At 41.7% G+C, this 21,338-nt stretch overlaps 1 protein-coding gene across 5 annotated transcripts in view; it reads right to left on the bottom strand.

Moving 5' to 3' along the window:
• Window positions 1-21,304, bottom strand: part of cables1 (Cdk5 and Abl enzyme substrate 1) — a 167,596-nt gene extending 146,292 nt beyond the window's left edge. For all 5 annotated transcript variants that reach the window (XM_069921788.1, XM_069921789.1, XM_069921790.1 and 2 more), the window contains exon 1: window positions 20,650-21,304. In XM_069921788.1, coding sequence (XP_069777889.1) covers window positions 20,650-21,161 — 512 coding nt within the window. In that variant the 5' untranslated portion in view covers window positions 21,162-21,304. The remainder of the gene's footprint in view (window positions 1-20,649) is intronic.
• Window positions 21,305-21,338: the final 34 nt, after the last annotated feature.

The following is a 21,338-nucleotide window of genomic DNA, read 5'->3' as shown; positions in this document are numbered from 1 at the left end:
ATCTCTGCCACACTAATTTTCCTTTCTCTTCAAGACCTTTGTTTTTGGCTATCTCTATATATCTTTATGTGGCTCAATATCAAGATTTTCTTTAATAATACTTTAATAATTCTTTAATAATAAATGACTTGGAATGTTTTACTTTGTTAAAGCAAATCTGTTTTATTATTATTATAATTAATTATTTTACAACTTTAGAAAAGTACAAATTTAGTCACCACAAGAAAATCTTCCCATGCAACGTGAACAGGAAAACTGGCACAACTATAGCTACTTCTACAAGTGAATTTAAATATTTAGAATGTTAAAAACAAGGGTCGAATAATTGAAATACTGTCTCATAAACAACCATGTCAAGTCAATGTTCTGAATTATGAGGCTTTTGAAAAATAAAGGCTGTGCTACATTGCTGCAATTTCCCTCAGGCCTGTCACTGGGTGAAAGATGTTCCTTGAATAACGTGTTGTAGTGCATGTCGAAAGAATCAAAGGCTTGTTGATCCAAACCAAGGCTTTTATAAACTAGAAGACTGGAGTGTATCACATGTAGGTCTACCAGTCCAGAATGATCTGGGTCTGGCTAGAAGCAACCCTTTAAGACCTGCCAGTAGGCGTGGCTATGTTCTCAGCCAATCACAACCATCTTATACCACAATATATACGTAAACACATTGGTGATAGAATCCATACTATCACATTCACCCCTTCTTTGAGAACTGACCCCGGGGTGAATGAAGGGCTGTTTAAAAAAAAGGGGGAAACAGGTGGGAGGTTAAGGGCTGTAACGGTCGGGGGGGGCTGTAATGGTCAGGGGGCCTGATAATCCAGCGTGACCGCCGTGGTGCTGGGATTGGGGTCGCTGAAGTCATGTCACTGGCAGGCTCGTTGGGTGCGGCCACCGCTTCGCTTAATTCCCCAACGGCATTGTCAACAGGCTGGCCTGAGTTGGTAGGGTGGTGCTGATCCCTCTGTTCGAGCACGTGACCGAGAGAAGGATTTGGAGGAGGTTGGGTTGGGAGCACTGCTGGGTCCGATCTGGCATGGGCTAGGTTCCTTACCGAGACTGTGTCCTCCCGCCCATCTGGGTACTCAATGTATGCATAATGCGGGTTTGCATGGAGCAGCATCATTCAGTCAATCAAAGGGTCATTTTTTGAGTACCGGACGTGGCGTCGCAGGAGGATAGGCCCGAGAACCATGAGCCACACCAGCTTGGTTGTTCCCGATTCGGATTTCCTCGGGAAAGAGAACATCCTTTCATGGGGGGTGGCATTGGTCGCAGTGCACAGGAGGGAGCAGATGGACTTTAGGGTGCTAGTCAGCACGTCCTGCCAGAGAGCGGTGGGGAGGCCTTTGGACCGGAGGGCAAGCATAAGCGCTTTCCAGATGGTGGCATTCTCTCTTTAGACCTACCGGGCAGGCTCGGGTCATGGAGCAAATCTCCTCAACGATGTAGGGCAGGTTGCGAGCCTTAACAAAGTGCGCGAACCTAGTGACCCCTGGATGACAGAGCTCCTCATGGAGTCTCTGCAGCCTGTCCAGTTGTATGTTGGCGCGTCACCCCTGGACAGCGCATCTAGCGGGTCATTGAGTTTACCAGGCCAGTACAGTATGTCATAATTGAAGGAGGAGAGTTCGATTCTCCACCTAGCGATCTTGTCGTTCTTGATCTTACTTCACTGGGTATTGCTAAACATGAACAAGATCGCGCATTGGTTGGTCAGCAGTGTAAACCGCCTGCCAGTGAGTGGTGCCTCCCCAATGACGTACTGCTTCGACTATGGCTTGGGCCTCCTTCTTGACAGACGTGTGTCGGCTCTCAGGGCCCTGGAGGGTCCTGGAGAAGAAGGCTACCGGCTGGCCGGCCTGATTCAAAGTGGCTGCCAGTGCAAAATCGGATGCATCGCTCTCTACTTGGAACAGAATGGACTAATCGATGGCGTGCAGCGTTGCAGCAGCGATGTCCGATTTGATGCGGTCAAAGGCCGCTCTGGCTTCGGTTGACAGGGGAAAGGAGGTGGTCTTGATAAGTGGCTGTGCCTAGTTGGCATAGTGTGGAATCCATTGGGCATAGTACGAAAAGAAACCCAGGCAGCGTCTGAGTGCCTTTTTGGTGTGAGGGGGTGGCAAGTCCATGAGGGGACGCATGCGGTCAGGGTCTGGCATGACCACCCCATTCACCACACAACCTAGAATTGCGAGCCGAGTGGTCCGGAAGACACACTTGTCGAAAATGTACTTTAAGTTAAGCGGAATCGCAGTCTGAAAAAATTTCTCGAGATTGGCATCATGGTCCTGCGTGTCATGGCTGCAGATGGTGACATTGTCCAGATACGGGAAAGTAGCTGTTAGCCTGTTCTGGTCTACCATCCGGTCCATTTCCCGCTGGAAAACCGTGACACCATTCGTGACCCCAAAGGGTACACTGAGGAATTGATACAGCTGCAATTTCGCTTTGAAGACCGTGAAAAATCGGTCTACATGACTCACTGGGCAGTTGCCTCCTGGTCGCTAGTTTGTACCGGGCGTAGACCCTATTTACCGGTCACTCATAGAGTCCTTTCAGCACCTTCATGGCTGTGGCTTAAGTGGCTGCGTCCTGAATCCTCTCATAGACTCTCGGGGACACCATAGACATCAATACTAGTAGTCGATGGCCATTCTCCACCACGGCAGGGTCGGAGAGTTGTAGGTAAGCTTCGAAACACCTCACCCAGTGCTTAAAGTCATTCGGAGCTGTAGCCGACTGCAGTCTATGTTGAGGCATTCCGGTCGCAGCATATGCTCCATCCCTTGAAAACTTTCTAGTTAATAAAATTGTAGTGCATGTCGAAAGAATCAAAGGCTTGTTGATCCAAACCAAGGCTTTTATAAACTAGAAGACTGGAGTGTATCACATGTAGGTTGACCAGTCCAGAATGATCTGGGTCTGGCTAGGAGCAACCCTTTAATACCTGCCAGTAGGCATGGCTATACTCTCAGCCAATCACAACCATCCTATACCACAATATATACATACACTTTGGTGATAGAATCTGTACTATCGCACGCGTCAAGTCAGATCCCATTGTTTATGGGATGGAGACAGAGCTGGCAAGCCGCTATTTATTGTTCATCCGCAACTATCACTAAGGTGGCAGTAAGCTAGCTTTTTAAATTGCTGGTGGCACAAAAATAGATGGGTTAACTGGTTGTGAGGAGGCCACAAAGAGCCAGTAAAGGGATACATATGGTTAATTGATGGATAAGAAGTTGACAGGTAAAGTGCAATGTGGGAAAATGTGAGGAACTGAAAGGAAAATTAACGTGACTTTCCCCTGTTTCAGTTTATTTCAATAAAATTGAACATATTTATCAACAATCAAATAACATCAATGTCTGTCTTGAAAAAGAAATTCTTTGAATTAACACATAGTTTTAAATGCACATGTTGATTATATGTGCAAGTTTATAAATTGCTTGATTAGAGTTGCTCTCCTTCTCCCCAGGAGACAGAACAGCTCAGGCACCTTAATGTGTTCTGTTGAGCCAATTTATTTTTTTAATTTCCAAGTTCTTGCTTTCCTGCTTGAGATAAAGTTCCACAAAATGCTGGAGACTATTCAAAACTTCAATAAGTGATTGTTCATCACGTTTGAAAGTTGGCAATGAGCAATTCCATGCAATTCAAGTGTGGAGTCACCACAGCCAAGCCGGACCCAGTCTGTAAGCAGATTCCCGCGCAAGCACCAACTCTCACTGGACACGAATCATGAGTGGGAAGAGGAGCAGGTTCCTATCTCCAGCTCATTAAAGCTCACCTAACTCAACACAACAGAGAATGGGCTTGAGTCCCTGCCAACCCATGTTATTCACTACAACACAAACATTCCATTTTTAAATACATAATTGCTGGGAAAAGTACGCATGGCATTCTACTAAAAAAAATGGTTCATTAATCAACTTTAATGGAAGCCTCATGCACTGCCAAACCAAGAATTGAACCTATAGCTCCTCCATCACCACCATTTGGGGCCCAACACAGTGCTTCCTCATGAAGCAACACTTCACTTGTGAATCTGCAAGGGTCCCAATGTGAGACTGGAGGCAGACTGGGAGATTGAGCACCTTCATTCTGTCTGCTGCAACAGCAAAGACCACCCAGTGGCCATACTCCATTAATATGTCTGTCATGGCCTCAAGCATTGCCCAACCAAGGCTTCCCACAATATCTTCTATTCCGTCTGGGCACTCTCCATTCAGACAGCTTTTACATCTACCTCCATTTCCCTTAATGCCCTTCCCGAGTCTCTCTCTTTCCCTATCCCTGTTTCCTTTCCTCCAGCCCCATACCACCTTCCCTCTCTTATCCTAGCAGATGTCTACCCTCTCCCCCTATCAACTTTCAGCTTTTTCCTCTTCGATCCTCCCACCTGTATCTACCCATGATCTCTTCTTACCTGTTAGTCTGTGTTCCTCCCCCTGCCCTTTCCTCCCACCTTTTTAATACAGACACCTGCCAGTTTTGCTTATACCTGATGAAGGGACCTGGCCCAAAACGTTGGTTACCTTTTACTTTAATGGAATATTTGTGTATGACGGTGTGGTCAAACATATCCCTCTCAGAGACTAGGCATTGTTGCTTACATGGTATTGCCAAAAGACATTATTAGGCTAGTAACCATCTGGCCCAATTATTTAGGAGAAGGAAGACACAAAGCTGGAGAAACTCAGCAGATCAAACAGTGTCCTTTACATAGCAAAGATAAAGATACAGAACCTACATTTCAGGCTTGAACCCTTCATAAAGATATGTCAGCATACATTGATGAAGGGCTCAAGCCTAAAACATTGTCTATATATCTTTATCTTCGCCATATATAGGACACTGTTTGACCTGCTGAGTTTCTCCAGCTTTGTGTCTTTACTTCAGCTGCAGTGTCTGCAGACCTTTGTGTTTTACACTGAGGAGAACACATGTTCAAATCTTTTCTTTTCAATATTTTTTTTTAAACATTGTATTTTTGGATGTGAAATTTCAGAGTACATATGGATATACGTTAAAATTCAAAAAGATACATTAAAGATACATGACTATTTGACTCTCCGAGTTCAGTTTCATACAACTAGGAACAGGCCATTTGGCCCAACTCACCCATGCTGACCAAGGAATCATTCTGGGCTAGTCTCATTATCCATCATTTAGTCCATATCCTTCTCAGCCCTTCCTATCCATAGATTTGTTCAAATTGGTGGTGAATCTTCGGGACTCTTTGCCCAAGAAAGTTATGGAAGTGGAGCCTCCAAGCATACCCAACACCGAGAACAACAGACCCCGCCCCACAAGAATGAAAGCGAAAACACCATCTTGCAAGACATTTTTATATCTATTCTTGAAATGAAGGTATTGCCACAAGACTGGTATTGATCAAGCAGTTTTGCTACAAAGAGAGTGGTGATAGCTTGTTGTGGTTCAAGAGGAACTAGGTGCTGAAAACACCCATAAACTTGCTGGTAATGAAAGCCATCATGAGACTTAGGGTTTACTAATTAACAAATTGGGTGTTTTCAATGTTTGGATAGAAATCTTGCTTGTCTATAACATTCCAATTCTGTTTTACGACTTTAATAAACTACTGAATAAAACTACATGGATCCTGAATAGTAGCTTTGTTTTGTTTGAAAACGCAGAAGGGCAATAAAACCAAGTCACATGTCATTACAGCTGTAATACACATTCATCGCCTTATCATCAAAAGATCAAAAATGTTTGAACCTACTTTGCAAAAGAGTTCTTCCAGCATCTCTTGAACCTCTACAAGCTATCATCACTCCTTTACAGCAAAATTATGTGATCCATGCCAGTCTTGTGGCAATGCCCTCAATTAAAGAATGGATACAAAAAAAATGTCTTGCTGGATAATGTTTGCGCTTTCATTCCCAGCTACACAAAATAAATGCAGCCAATATTGAAATAGAAACCATGACCCAAATATTGCATTAAGAAAAGAAACAAGGCCAGCAACAAGAAAGCAGTTGCATCCACCACTACAACCTGGGCAGTTGAGATTTGGCAATCAGAAGGTTGCTGTTCATTTTTCCCCGATCCACAAAAAGCTTCACTTTGTAGATAGAGTTAAGGAGAACTTGCTTCCTCTTCAGTTCTGGGGGTTCCAACTTGTCTGAGGAGACCATGTAGAGTGGAGAGGGAAGCATGAAAATATTACTTATGGTGGGCAGTTTGTGAGACGATGCGACCCTCCACCATTTAGACAGGACTTCTCTATTCTTGTGATGCTGATTCACAGGCACGGGACCATTGCCTCTCCTCTCTGAGCGATCATCAGCCAGGGCTTCCCAGGAGTCAGTGGAAGTGTTGCAGTCTTTTCAGAGAGGCTTGAACATCTTTAACTGCTCTCCCCATATGGTCAATTTCGAGTTTGGAATGTACCATCCATTTCAGAAGTCTGCTGGCCAGCCCAATGGACCAGATTTCAATTTCACGCACCAGAAAATTTGGCACGTATCCAGACAAGCGCACAAGGATTTTAGCAGCATGACAAGTTTTAACTACAAGCAATCTTCCTGATCCCCAAAATGTAGATTTGCCTTTCTGTGATCTTCATCAGTCTTACTCCCATTCTTTTAGTCCTTCTCCTTATTTCAATTCCCGTAATAACTTAAAGGTCATTTACTTTGCTTGATTTCGAGCATATCTGATTTTGAGTGTGCCTTCCTTGGTAAGTATTCTTCAAGCTGAATAGCCGAAGACATGTTGGTGTAAAGGTTAAAACCTTGTGTTTTTGATTTGTAGTTAATTTTGTACCAAAGAAGAGGTACAAGGACTGTTTAAAGAAATCTCTTGGTGCCTGCCACATTGACCACTGCCAGTGGGCTGATATCGCCTCCAACCGTACATCTTGGTGCCTCACAGTTCAGCGGGCAGCAACCTCCTTTGAAGAAGACTGCAGAGCCCACCTCACTGACAAAAGACAAAGGAGGAAAAACCCAACACCCAACCCCAACCCGCCAATTTTCCCTTGCAACCGCTGCAACCGTGCCTGCCAGTCCCGCATCAGACTTGTCAGTCACCAACGAGCCTACAGCAGACGTGGACGTACACCTCCATAAATCTTCGTCCTCAAAGCCAAGCCAAAGAAGAAGAAAAGAAAGAAAAAGAATTTTATACCTATCCCTTAAGAAAAAGTATTGTTTGTAGTGTTACCATGGTGACTATAACCTCATATGTCGTGATATCCAAGCTTGCATCTCATTCTTCGAAAAATTATGAAGGGGACGCAAGCTCGATATACTTTTCTTTGAATTCGTCTTAATTCATCTTATTTTGTCTATTTCTTGTATCTGTTTAAAATTGAATATTGTTATAATATACAGTATGCTTTGTTTATTCATCATTATGAAAATCTTAATGCAAGTTATGCAAAATGTTTATCAATGAATTAAAGCTACTTAAAGCTGCATCTACAAAGTTTGGTTTATTGGGTTGATAAAACAGTAATTCGGAATATCGTCGCTCATTTCCTTGAAGATGACACTTTTTGAAATTGGGAAATACTAGTACTTGGAAAATGTTGTCTACAGTTGGTACCACACCTACTCAAATATGCCACAGATCCTCCACTGAAGAAGTCACTTTGTAAAGGATGTCTAAATGCCATTAATTGTTGCTTAAAAGCCCACAAATATCTGTTGGTGGTTGTAAAGACATCAAAGAGATAGGAAATCTTTGCTGATCCAAGCCATTTTTTAAACTATTGTCTTATCCAGATTAACTGAAACCAAGCAGACTGGAGCCTTGAGGTGTTAATGAGGATGAGATCCGGTGGCTGGGTTATAAAACCCCTTTAGTCTCAACAACTGGATTGGCAGAGCAAATAGAAATATCAGCAGAAAGAAAACTACACAAATTCTGTGAATTTTAATAATCCTGCTAATAGTCCATCACTATTCTTCAAAATGAATTCATTGTGTGAGCCAATTTCATGGCATTTACAAACTGCAAGCACTACTGAGCACCACACTCAGTGCAAATCTTAAGCTGTTAACTTTCAGGCAATTTATATTTTGTTTGCCAGTTTCCTGCACTGCATTGGTGCCAGTAATCCAATCCAAACACATGATTTGACATCCTCCTCAAAGAAAACAAAGCTACTATTCAGGATGTCTTGTTTTGGTCACTACTCAAAGGGATTCTTCCCAGATCCACAGCTGGTGAAGCAAATAAATTTTGTCATCTAGAACTGGATAAAACATATAGACCAAGTAACAAGAAGAAATGAGTGATTAGTCTATTCTGGATGTGGATTTTTACTTTCCGTTGTTGTCTTTTTACTGCCTCCCCTCCTGGGCTATGAACCATTTCCTGCAGTTGTAAACTCATAAGTTATCAGTCAAGGCAGCCACGTGGGTACTGCTGTTCTCAAAAGTATTTCAGTTTTACTGCAGTTTCTGGCTTGAATTGCAAGTTGGATGGGGCAGCCTATGTCAGACTAGTTTACAGTTTAGAGAGCGATACAATGAGTCTAACTGCTGTACAGCCTGTCAAGCGGATAAGACCACGAAGCCGATAAGGATAGTTTCCTTTATAAAGCTGATGCGTTTAAGTGCCGAAGTCTCCCAGTTCAAGCACAATGCAAGTCTTCACAAGCAACTTGTCAAAAAAATGTTTCTGTTACAAGTTCATAAGATAAACTTTTCCTTGTTGAACTTTGAAAATGTTCTCCTTTGAATAAAAGTCAAACAATCGTATCAGAGGATTCATTTCCTGTCTGGCAGTCTCGCAACAGATGAAGCAAAAGAAAAAACGTCGGAATTCCCTGCTTCTAAGAGGCAGAAAATAAATATGGTAAGAGCAAGGGCAAGTAGATTTCCCATGCAATAAATAACAAGCAAGTTTGCATCAAAACAGATCATGCCATTAAAACCTGATGCAGATTCTTAATTCACTTGTTCTACGGTTCTGCCATATTTTGCATCTGTTTATTTCTAATGTGTCACAATGATAGAGAGGATCGGTTTAAATTGATAGAGATACTAAAATGGTTGGTTGTCCTTAAGGTAGGCAAATCTTCAGATCCAGACATCATGAATTGCGAAGGAAAACATGTGAGAGAAGATGGGTTACTGTTTGTCCTCTTTAAATGAAAGAAAGGTGGTGGAGGCCTGAGAAACTGCAATTCTGAACTTGTTCCAAACTGATCTGTTTGGAATAAAAGAGGCAGTGACAGTTTGCATGTTAAAATGACAAAGGAACAGGTAACAAAGTAAAGGTAAAGGATCGTTTTCAGGGGAAATGAAACTGGTCTTTCCCAGGTGCCACCATTGCTTTTAGTGGTATGCAGGTTCATTCACAATTTGGACTTGAGACAACAAGACAGTTTGAAAATCTGCAAGTGACAAAACCTGGTAGCATGGTAAACAGGATATTAGTGGACTGCCAGATTACTGGCATGGTGGGGAGGTAGGATTATAAACAGCAGATGACATTTGCATAAAGAATGAACTGATGCAGAGGTTTGCTGAGCATTAATGTTCTAACCAGTTCAGACCTGATCCAAATCCAAATAGTGCATGAGCACGTACTGTACACTCAATCCAACCCACATAATTGGGACACAGCAAGCTTGGGTCAGGCAACTAGCCTCTAAACCAGCCATTCTCCATGCAGACAACAGCTCATTTAAGTAAAAGCCTTGCTTTCTTTTCACCTCACATAACAAATATTTTTCATGATTTTAATGTTGTCAGTTGGAGAGAAGAATGGAAGAAACCGAAACCTGAAGGCTTCAAAGGGAAGCCCAATAAACTTTGAGCAGAGACCCAAGAGGGCCATAGCTAAAAAAAAACATTGCAAATAGCTGTTCTAAACAGTTGCATCCTGGTTCAAATGGCAGTGCACTTGCCCTAGCATGCAAGAGGTAGAGGAAATGACATTGATATTCACCATTCCACCAGGACTGCACAGATGGAGCTATTGCCTCAGAACTCCAGCGGCAAGTTCAATCCTGAACTCTAGTGCTGTCTGTGTAGAGTTTGAATGTTATCCCCGTGACTGTGCATTTCCTCTGGGTCCTCCAGCTTTCTCCGCAAAGACATGCAGGGTGATAAGACTGTCCTAGCACAAAGGTGTGCAGAAGAATCTGAGGAGGAGAAAAAATCCAGGGATAATCAATCAGACTAAGAACCAATTGAGCTGCATAGTTACTGTAGCATTCACCACAATGTTATCATAGCACCAACAACCCGAGTTTGAATTTGGCATTCTCTGGAAGGAGTTTGTACATTCTCTCTGTGTCAGTGTAGGTTTTCCCACAAGTGTTCTGGTTTTCTCCCATCCTCCAAAACGTACGAGGTTGTAGGTGAATTGGGTGTAATTGCGCGGCATGGGTTCGATTGGCCAGGATTGGCTTCTACCATGCTGTAAATAAAATTTCATCTGAGAAATTAATGCAAATAAATCTATTATGGAGAGTAATAAGTACAAGATCAATTCTATAACATAGAATTACATACAATCCAGAAATAGGGTGTGCTGTAAAAACTGAACAGTTAGTGGCATTGGTGGAATGAAAAACAGGTTTTTTTAGGCTGATGACACTATATCAGAACTATTTTGATGAAAGGTTGCAGACGTAAAATTTTAACAGTTTTTTCTCTCCACACGTGCTGCCTGAGTATTTCCAGCAATTTGTTTTAATTTCAAATGGCAAGCATCTACAGCATTTGATTTCCAATTTCAGATTAAGGCTATTTGGCCTCGTTGGTCTATGCAGGTTATGTGCCACAATCTTCATCTTATCTTATTTTATCTAATAAGCATGTTTCTTCCCCTTTTTTTCTTTGGTTTCTTCAATTCTTGTTATTCACCTAAACTCTTCCTTTATATTCAATAGCTCAGACCTTTCCCATGTGGAATTATTTTCTCTATCTTTACCCAATCAAATCATTTTATTATCTTGATAAACTCCAATTTTGCACATAAAGAACAACCCATCCTAGACCCATAACACCTCCCCATTAATCAGGAAGGTGCAGCAAGCGCCTACACTTTCTGAGGAAGGTAAGGCAACCAACCAACCCTCATCATGAAAACTTTTTACAAGAGCACATTTGAAAGGAGATAAAGTACAGCCTTGCCTAGCCGACCTTATCAAAGGAAAAGATGAAGAAAGTTGTCCATTGGTAACTACTTTAGCCATAGGACTTCTATATAAAGCTCTAATCCAATTAATAAATTTTGACCCAAGTTGAAATTTTTGTAAAACTTTATACAAATAATTCCATTCCAATCTATCAAAAGCCTTTTCTGCATCTAACGACAAAATTAATGCCGGATCCAATTGCCTTTGAGAACTATGCATTGGCTGTTTCTAAAAAATATTTAGCTATTACATGGAAATTTGATTTGGTTTTAAGTATGAAATGATGGCATATTGAAATGAAAGCTTGTATTCCTTTAGAAAAGATAACTTATAACTTGAGAGATAAATATTTTTTCTTTGTTAAAGTATGGAGTCCATATTTAAAAACTGTGTCACCCTAAATATAAAAAAAAATCTATATCAACAAACTTTATTTACGTTGTGCATTTACCATGATAAAAAGTACAAAGGAACTTCACACGAGGAATGACAAATCAAAATTTGGCAATGAGTTTGCTTCAGTCATTTAACCAGATAGCCAGAAGCCAAGAAACAGTGGTAGGTCTTCAACAATGTCCATAGGAAAACTGAGGGGTGGAATTCCATAGCTTGGCTTCAGAGCATGCACAACACTTCATTGCAAACTTACAAATTGTATGTTATTGTTACATCTGGATACAATATACTTGTAAAAGAAAGAGTGCATCAGAAGGTTCACCACTTGATTTCTGGGAGAAGAAAGGCGGATGGGCCTTGGCCTTCTCCTCCAAGGAGGGAATAGGCAGACTCTGCCTACAGTTTCAAATTTGGAAGAAAAACTCATTGTTGCATGCAAAATTCTTACAGAGCTTACCTGGATGATGCTGGAATCTAGGATAATTATCTGAAACAAAAGGGTTGACTATTCAGAACTGAGGCAAAAAGAAATTTCTTCAGAGGGGTTCATGAGGCTTTGGTATTTTCTACCAAAAAGGGATGTGATGGTTCAGTATATTCAAGACAGAGTTTGATACATTTTTTAAAATATTTTAAAATAACAAGGGACAAGAGGTTCATATAGCAAAGTGGTGCTGAGGTGACTGTGGTGAATGTCTGCCAACATCCCCAGCCTTTGGACTCACCCCCCACCCCCTCCCAGCCTGTGACCCTCAGTAAGCTTTCAGATGGCCATGCTGAGGCTCCACTGCCTCACGCTGGCGATTCTGGAGCGGGTCCAGAAGCCAGTCCTTCCCACACTACTGACCCAGGATCTGTACCGGTTCCCAAGGTTGCAAAGGAGCCACCTGTTTTGAGACGCAGCATCAGAATTCGTAAACCACCTGATAGGCTGACATATTCATAAAACATCTCATTATATTTCGATTGCTTGCTAGATACTGGTGTATTTTGGCTGTTAGAGTATCTCAAGGCCAAGCATGGTATCCATGTATCGCTAACTTCAGTCTTTCCTAGCAGCTGTCCTTCTGCCAGGTGAATGTCTGCCAAGCTGCCTATCTCCCCCCCACCCCCCCCCCCCTCTCTGGCGAGCCTTGCTGTACTAACATTGGCTGTGCATTATCTCTACTGTTAAGGACACTCCACTTGGATATAACTGTATATGCATCTATTGTCTTTCATGATTGTACCAGGAGTTTCTGCTAATAAAAGCCTCGATTATTGTTTGACCCCATTGTCTTTGTCTACTTCATCAATGACAAATTAGCCAGGATCTTATGGAATGGAAGGTCAAGCACGAGGAACAGAGGAATTGAATCATGTCCTTAAATGAAGTCGTTATTACATCATGTGATGCATTTACATTTACATAATTACAAGCAATTACATCACATCCAAGTGCTGAACCATTCTATCAAAGATACAGTGCAGGTTGGGATAAGGTCAGTGGAGTTTCTGACAAGATCCCATCATGAGGGGCTGGCACTGATTTTATCACTAGGACAGGTGATAATACGAAGGACAATCCAAACTGCACCCAACTTTCCAGCTCCAGACCAACCATTGTTTAATATCGTTGTATCACAACTTAACTGCTCTGTGCACCTGTTTATGAAAACAACTACCATGTACATTTTCTTTATGGGGCTACTTTCAATGGTCCTGAGATACAAAGATCTATTTATTCTTCAATTCTGCCACTGTGTGTATCCTAGCTTTATTCTTCCTCCCAAACTATTGATGATTAAATCCTTTTCTACTTCTCTGCCCATCTTACCGAGGAGGCGGGGGGGGGGGGGGGGTAACAAAAAAAAACCAAAAGAAAGGTTTGATTGGTAATGGACATTTAGATCCCAGGCCAATTTCAGTCAAAACACCAGATTCAATTCCAACGTCCAACAGAGAAATATCATGAAAAAATGCGATACCCACAAGTGATTTCTACCCTCACATTTGGTACATCTGTATAATGTTCTGGTATATGTGTCAATAAACTTTCATACTCATTCAAACATCACTATCATGTAAATCTTTTGTTTAAAAAAGGTTCAGAATCAGCTAGAACACTATACATCAAAGCCACTTTTAAACCCAAGCCTGTCTGTGTTAATGATACAGTTTGAAGGTACTAATGACCTAAATTGATGCAGTGATTTGTACCAACCCTGTAAAGGGAATAGGAAACACCAGAGCAGCCCATTGCTCTTCTGAACTTAACCTTAACAGAACCTGTTAGAAGTCTGATAGGACACAAAAAATTCAAACTCATTTTCTAAAGCTAAATTGACCAGTTTCCACCTCATATCTCAAAATTATACATATTCGGTTCCTATATTCAGATGGTGCTGTTTGAGCCTGATAAGATATTAATGTTGAAAAAAAAAGAGTATTATCTACATTATTGTGATAAAAAGAATCCACAACCTGGAACAAGAATCTAAAAAAAATCCAAGATGTTTCTACACTGAACTCTTTTTCATGTTGACAAACCAATTCTTAAATTAATGAATCCATTTGATTTTCAACATCAAAATATGGAAGCCCTTTTTGTTTTAAGTAATACAGGCAACTGAATGATTAATATGCATCTTGGATGTTAGTGCAGTGCAATACGAACGATTTGGTACTCGAATAATCATAAACCAGGAGTGGGTAAGTGCGATTAACCTAGTCTATTTCTCTCAACATAGACAGAATGGTCAAATTGCCTCCTGTTGTGGTATGTATGACTGAAAAATATACAGAAAGCTTCTCTCTTCCTTCTGTTTTTCCTGGAAGCCAAAGATTACTTTTATCTCTTCAGCAAATATTATTCCCCATCACCTGATCTAAACACTAAGTTGATCAGACATCCACAACTTGTAAATTGGATTTTCATTGTTAGTGATATTGTGTTTTGTAATTGCTATGCTGTGTTCATTTTTATGAACAGTGTGTATTTCCTCCTTAAATCTGTACTGTAGATAGATTTGAACATGCCCCTTCAAGAAGCTGCCGTTGTTTTAGACCATATGCCGCAATGACATGTTTGATGCGAGAACATAAAGATGAGGGCAAAGAATCGCAGTTTACACTGGCAACAAGGATGAATGACTTAGATATGCAGTTGCCGCCAGTTAAAATGCTGCATATACGAGCAGCACCCAATTGTTGATCTCTGATCCTGTATATTAGATTTCTTGCATCTGTGCCTGCGCACGAGTCAGCCTCCCATTTAACCCTGGAGGTACTGAAGACTCTCACTCCAAATGCATTTAGTTTCTGAGGTGATTTTCAATACTGGATGTTTGGTGCACTGTTCAGCAGCAGCAAGATGATGTGTGTCATGAAAAACATTGGGCAACCCATTGCCCATCCTGCCCTGCCCGGAACAATGGCCTCAGTCATAGAAGACAAAGAAAAATATCCATTGCTGTTACACTAATGTATGAAGATTTACAGACTATTTTGAAAACAAAGCAGAATGTGGTACAAGAGAGAATGAATATTTTCTGCTCTGGAGTGAAAACTGAACATGTTCTTGTCCAACAGTTGTCATAGCAATTGACAGGGAATCCCTGACATTGTGAGGACTGCCTGCCATTTCCCTAGATATCATCAGATGGAGTTTGCAGGAAAATCTCAGTAAGTCACTTTTTTTCCTCCATGTTGCCACTTTCAGGCCACACAGCATTCAACATAGAAAGACCACAAAGTACTTCTGTGTTTAGAATCAGAATCTCCTAAGGGAAAAAAAAATCAAAACTGTCATTGGAAAATAATCACCAGAGATAAGCAGAACACAAAAAGGTGGCCCATTGATGCACAGAATGGAAAGCCTGCAAAAGGAAGTAACTTTAGGGCAAGAAAATTATGCCATTCCTAAAGGTCTATTGTTCAGCAAATCAGATCTCAAAGAGCATTGCAAATGCTGAAGCCAACACAGAGATCAGCAACAATTGTGCTGATCCAGAGAACACATTTGATATTTGTCCACTGTTAAAAGCGGTCATATGTAGCTCAAGAATTGACATACCAGTTGATACAGTTGCATGTGCTAATGTGATGAATGAACAACCTTTACTGTTGCCCTCCTCACCAAGGAGAAGCCAGGAAATGTCCTTACACCTTTAACTGTTCTGCGAACTTCTGAATCACGAATAACTTTCAGACATACAGCGTGAACGCAAGTCTAGGTTTCGTTCCTGAGTTTTGACACAAAGCAGTTCTTTACATTGCAGCATGGTGCCTTGATTCAATAAATGATGCACATGATTTGCAGATCACCCTTTGGCACTGATAGGAAGGATCAAATCCAAGTTGCACGTTCTTTCCTCCACATCGCCAGTGTGTGAGATTTCTTATCTTCATACTCACTTTTCCCAACCTAGAGAGAGAGAAATGAGCCAACTCCATGGCCTCACATTTCCAGTCTGGAAACCAAGTCAAAACCAGATTCATATCTATGTGGATACATGAGAAGAACATGCAACACCAAGAGTTGAATTTTGTACAGCTCTGCATACTTTTCGAAGTCATGCCTTACCATCAGGAGAAGCTTTCAGAAGGATCCCACTTCCTAACAATCTACATTTGATGAGACTCGACTTCGGAGTGAGCTCAGCAGCTGAACGATTTCAGAAATTCAGACTGCTCTGCAAGACTTGAAGACACAGCGAACAACAGCCACAGGAGAGTTACTAATGGCAATACTGCCCATGAGCTACAAATGTAATCTGAAACATGTCTGCATCAACTTCAGGAAGGTAATCTCACACTGAACAGAGACTAATGTTTGCTCAATGAGTCTAGTGTTGAAAAGCAAGAAATTGCAATACTGGAAGTCTGAAATATAAACAGAAATGGCTGGAAACATTTTTTCAACCATTTCCTTTAAAAGTCAGTGATACAATTGTTAAATCCATAAAAGCATCAAGTATTATAGTCTGTCATCACCACAAGATAGGCGAACCGGCCCCACTTGTAAGCCACGCGGCGGGGCAGCCAGCCAAAATGGCGTTATCAGGGGTTTCCCTTCCAGCACGGGGCTCAGAAACCCGGGCTGGAGGACCATGTGACGCCCAGGTGACATCAGCGCCCTCCAGTGCAGTTCTCAGCCAGGTCTGGGCTGGGAGTATAAGTACAGCCCAGCAGCCTGCAATAAACTAGTCTGCTCACTGAGCTCAACCCGTCTGGTTGTGTGTGTTATTGCAGGAGCAGGTGTAGTTGCCGCTACACATTATTGTTATTACCTTTTATCCTTAAAAAGTCTTTCCCTTTTCATAGCTTAACTCAACCTCTCCTAATTATAACCCAACCTCTCTTCTCAATATAATTTTACAATCTACTCTCCAGAACCATTCCAATGTTCCATTTGTGGTCTTTATTTCAGTTTCCATGCCTTGCCAGCTTATTCCGCAACTGGACTGGTCTTTGGAAAACAATCTGCCTGATTTATGCTTGCAACCATTATGGATGAACAATTTAGTTAGGGAAGAGATACAGGAGTATCAGCCAGCACCACCAGGCTGAGAAACATCTTCTTCCCATGAGAACTGTTCATCTTGACCATTCGAGATTCTAATATTCAGGAAACAACATTCATTTATTTATTTGTTTGTACAGATGAAATACTTGTCCTGCATATGTATGTGTGTTTACGTCTGGATGTGTGCCTGCATGTTTTTGCACCGAGGACTAGAGAACGCCATTTCGTCAGGCTGTACTTGTACAATCAGATGACAATAAACTTGACTACAACCTCCAAACAGCAGAAAAGTGAAACTCATTGGCAACATCAGTTTATACAATGCTACACAAGAACAGGAATAAACCATACTGCCCAAAATTCAGTTATCAACTAACTCTACTTCAGGTACTCCTCAGCTGCAGAATTTCAAGGATACAAGTGGATCATGCCTTATCTGCATCTCCACTCAATTTAAGTGTTTTGCCCCTTGTCCTTTGACTTTCACGCCCGGCAAATGTATAGCAAGCATATTCCTCGAAGTTACATTTGACCCAGCACCTAGCTTTTCTGTGTGTGTGTGTGTGTGTGTGTGTGTGTGTGTGTGTGTGTGTGTGTGTGTGTGTGTGTGTGTGTGTGTGTGTGTGTGTGCGCGCGCGCGCGCACATGTGCATTTCACTTCCGACTGACTTAGCTCTCATTTTAAGATTACACCCTGTGGCTGTGGATTAGTTTGTGCTGAGCATCTACAGATGCTGATTTTCAGATGAGATGATAAAGCCTGATCCCATCTGTCACTAAAGGTCTCATTAGAAAGATGGGAATTCTGCCCAATTCTGCCCACTTCTCACCTGACATTTCTACAGCAGATGATCTAATCATTATCACATTCCCATTGTTGAAGCCGACAAGAGAGATGTTGTATGTTTTTTCATTGCTTTTTCTACAATATCACAAAAGACTTGGGATAGCCTGTAGATGCACAAACTACAGAAATACATCCTTGTTTTGTTCCTTTCCTTACATTTTTTGTACTACTTGAGTGAATTTGCAATTCAATGCCACCAAAGCCAATCCATTTTTCTTTAGTTTCAGCTCTCATGCCTGAAAGTAATATGAACTGTTGGTGTCACAAACACCAAGACGAAACAAAAAGTTGTTGTGTTCCCTGAAGCAGTGAGATTCTAAACCTGTAAGTCTGAGAAGTGGTTAAGAGGTCAAGCTGGAAGGTGAGATCATCACTAGCTCCACCTGTCAAGGTTCATTTGAAACCACCCCTCCTCCACTATCCTTCTCTATGCCTCCTGCCTACAGAATAGCAAAAGAACAGTGCTCTTGTACAAATGCTAGTGAGATATTTATGAGCATTCCCAAGCATGACAAAACTCCAGGACCCAGTCCAAAGTGCATCCTTTGGGAAAATAGGAAAGATGTTAGAAACCTTTTTTCTCTACGTTTGCTCTTTAATTTTTGTTCAAAGTCATGCACACAGTTAATAAATAAATGTAACTTTAATCTTATCTTTCAGAATAAGTTTTATCATTTGCAAACACTAGCATGCACTTGGTAAGGTTAAGGATTAACTTATTTTTCCACAGTTCTGAGGATCCGTAACCCATTCAACATAAGCAGGTCATTGGTTGGTGCCTCATTTGTCCATCCCATCTTCAGCTCTTATTTATGCAAAGCAGAGTATCTTCAGAGAAAAATCTAGTGCTTTTGTATTTTTTTGGCACAGATCACAAGGCAATAATGCCTGTTCACTGCCTCCACTGTACTTATATTTTACCATCCAGTGACCTTAAGTGGAAATGAAAACCTTTGGTGGTAGAGCCAATTTAAATTAAATACAAGTTAAAACAAGAAAGTTGTTCTCATATGACTGGAACCAGAGTGTTAAAATATTAAACCATTACATCTGTGAAGCTCACAGATCAACACATAACTCCACATGTGCCAGACTGGATTATATTCCCTTTTAATGATCAGTCAAAGGTTATCTGCATAGTTAGGCCCCGATTTGGGCAGTTATAAAATAAAAGTAAATCGTGGACCACAGAGGTCACCATTACAGAGTGTTTTTCTGGAACTTTATGTAATGTAATCATGGCTGTGGCCTATTCACCAAGATTAAATATTTCATAAACCTTTTTCAGCAAACTGTTACAGCAGCATGGAGCCAGTCTGTGGCACAGATCACAGAGCAATAATGCCTGTTCACTGCCTCCACTGTCAAGCCAGTCTACATGGAAAAACAAAGTTTGTAATACATTGCACAAACAACTGCTGAATATACCAAGCAGAATAAAGATGTGGAATCAATTTCCACAAATAAAAATATGAATTTAGAACATAGTACAGCATAGGGACAGGCCCTTCAATCCATATGACTGTGCCGAACAAACACAGTGTCCAAATCAAGCTAAAACTTTGTTGCTTGTACCTGATAGATATGTATGTGTTACATGACTAAAACATTTGCTTGAAACACTTCATGATTTTATTTCTTTGTTGCATTTTCACTTAAAAAAACTAAAAATGCTGAAAAGACCCCTACAATTGAAAAGATTCAAATATTCTTTAAAAGATGTCATTTTTGAACATTTCTAAGGAAGGTCGCAGGTCAATTAAGACAATCATTTTAATCCGAATCTTCCACTATTTTAAACACAAATTATAACTATATTGAAAATGTTGAATCTCCATTTAAATGCTGCCCTTACTTAAAAATGATCAAGTTCTGGAAAACCAAAACTTCTGGACATAAAATTGCTCAAAACAGGCCAGATTTTGCAATGATCTAATAATGGCATCTGCTTCAGTCCAACTTGTCCTTGCAGGTTCAGTTTTACTTTTATTTTTGTGAAGCAAGATGCTGAAAACACAATCTGATGGTGACACAGGGGAACAAGTAAAGCAACAAAGAGTGCCTCCCTGACAAGTTAGAAGGATTGTAAAATACACCACGCAAGTCGTGCAAATTTGGGAGGGTGAATTCAGTGTTAAGTACAGTGTCAAGTTACCCCCTCCATAAATCTTCGTCCGCGAAGCCAAGCCAAAGAAGAACATCAAATGAAAAAGCAAAGACTAAATTAAGAGGAAAATCGAAACTAGATAAATGTTGTCATTTTAAGAAGGCTCCAGCAACATTGTTGGTATCAGTGCGCTTCAGTCACCACTTTGCTAAAAAGGTAACTTTCATTGACTAGCAAGTTAACTTCTTCCTACTGTTCAAATGAACTCGAATGGGGAAGCAGAAAAGAATGTTAATGGTAAATCATGTTAACATACTTCAGCTGGCCTATTTGTCTGACCATGTCCTAATTGTGCAAAATTATAAACACCCTGAGCCTCAGTTATCTGAGAGCAAAGTCTGTCACAGTCCTGAATGAAGTTCACAATATGGACAATCAGGGTGTCAACATTCTACATTACTTTGCACGTTCTTTCAGATACAGGGACACCAGAGAGTCAGCATCAAGGCTGATCACCAAACTTTGTTGGTATGGGATCAGCTCATCCTTTTGGAATTGGATTACTAACAGACATTAGATTGAAAATCATTTCAATTCAATAATACTTTAAAAAAAAACTACCACTGTTGATAAGTCAGGGATCATAGACTGACCTGGATCTTTGCAAATCCAAAGCACTGCTGCCCATCTGGCTCTGCTCCAGGCAGTAGTTTGGGACTGATGCTTGTCTTGAGAAGGCAGCCGGCAGTATTCCCTGAGTGAAGGAGTTGATCCTCGCCCTGCTACCGCCGCCTGCAGGAGCGGGGAGAGGGGACGTGCCCGCTTGCAACCTGCGCTCGGCAGATCTCGCCGCCTCGTCGTCGGCTGCATTCCCGCAGACGGGAGCAGCGACAAGTGGGGCAGCGGGTTTCAAAGGCAAATTCTGCACGCACGTCTCGCCGATGCTGTTCGTCCCGGTCGCAGTAGCAGCTGCAGCAGCGCTGTCCTCCTCCTCCTCCTCGTCCTCGCCCCCCTCATCCTGCGCAAGTCGCCCATCCAGAGAGATGTTGGTGAGAAAGCTGAGCGCCGCCTGCCTCCTCCTCGGATCGATCCGCTTCCTGGTGGGCTCGAGGCTGGCATGTTTGATTTGCAATGCGGCTGTGGTGCTGCTCGTGGCAGCCGCCATCGCCCTGTGCTCTCTCGAGGTTGGCTGTGCCCAGTGTGCGGAGATGGGGATCTAGGCATGGAGGGGGTTTTATCTTCAACAGAAATGCCTCTCTGTGGACGTGGGGGAGCATGCGTCTGCACTGCACGGTGTGGACACTAAGCAGCGCTCGCCCGGCCCCGAGGCACGGACGGACGG

The sequence above is a fragment of the Narcine bancroftii genome, chromosome 2 (genome assembly GCF_036971445.1).
Source record: "Narcine bancroftii isolate sNarBan1 chromosome 2, sNarBan1.hap1, whole genome shotgun sequence".
Taxonomy (NCBI): domain Eukaryota; kingdom Metazoa; phylum Chordata; class Chondrichthyes; order Torpediniformes; family Narcinidae; genus Narcine; species Narcine bancroftii.
Note: the sequence above shows the minus strand (reverse complement) of the source record. Positions and strands in the feature narration are given on the sequence as shown.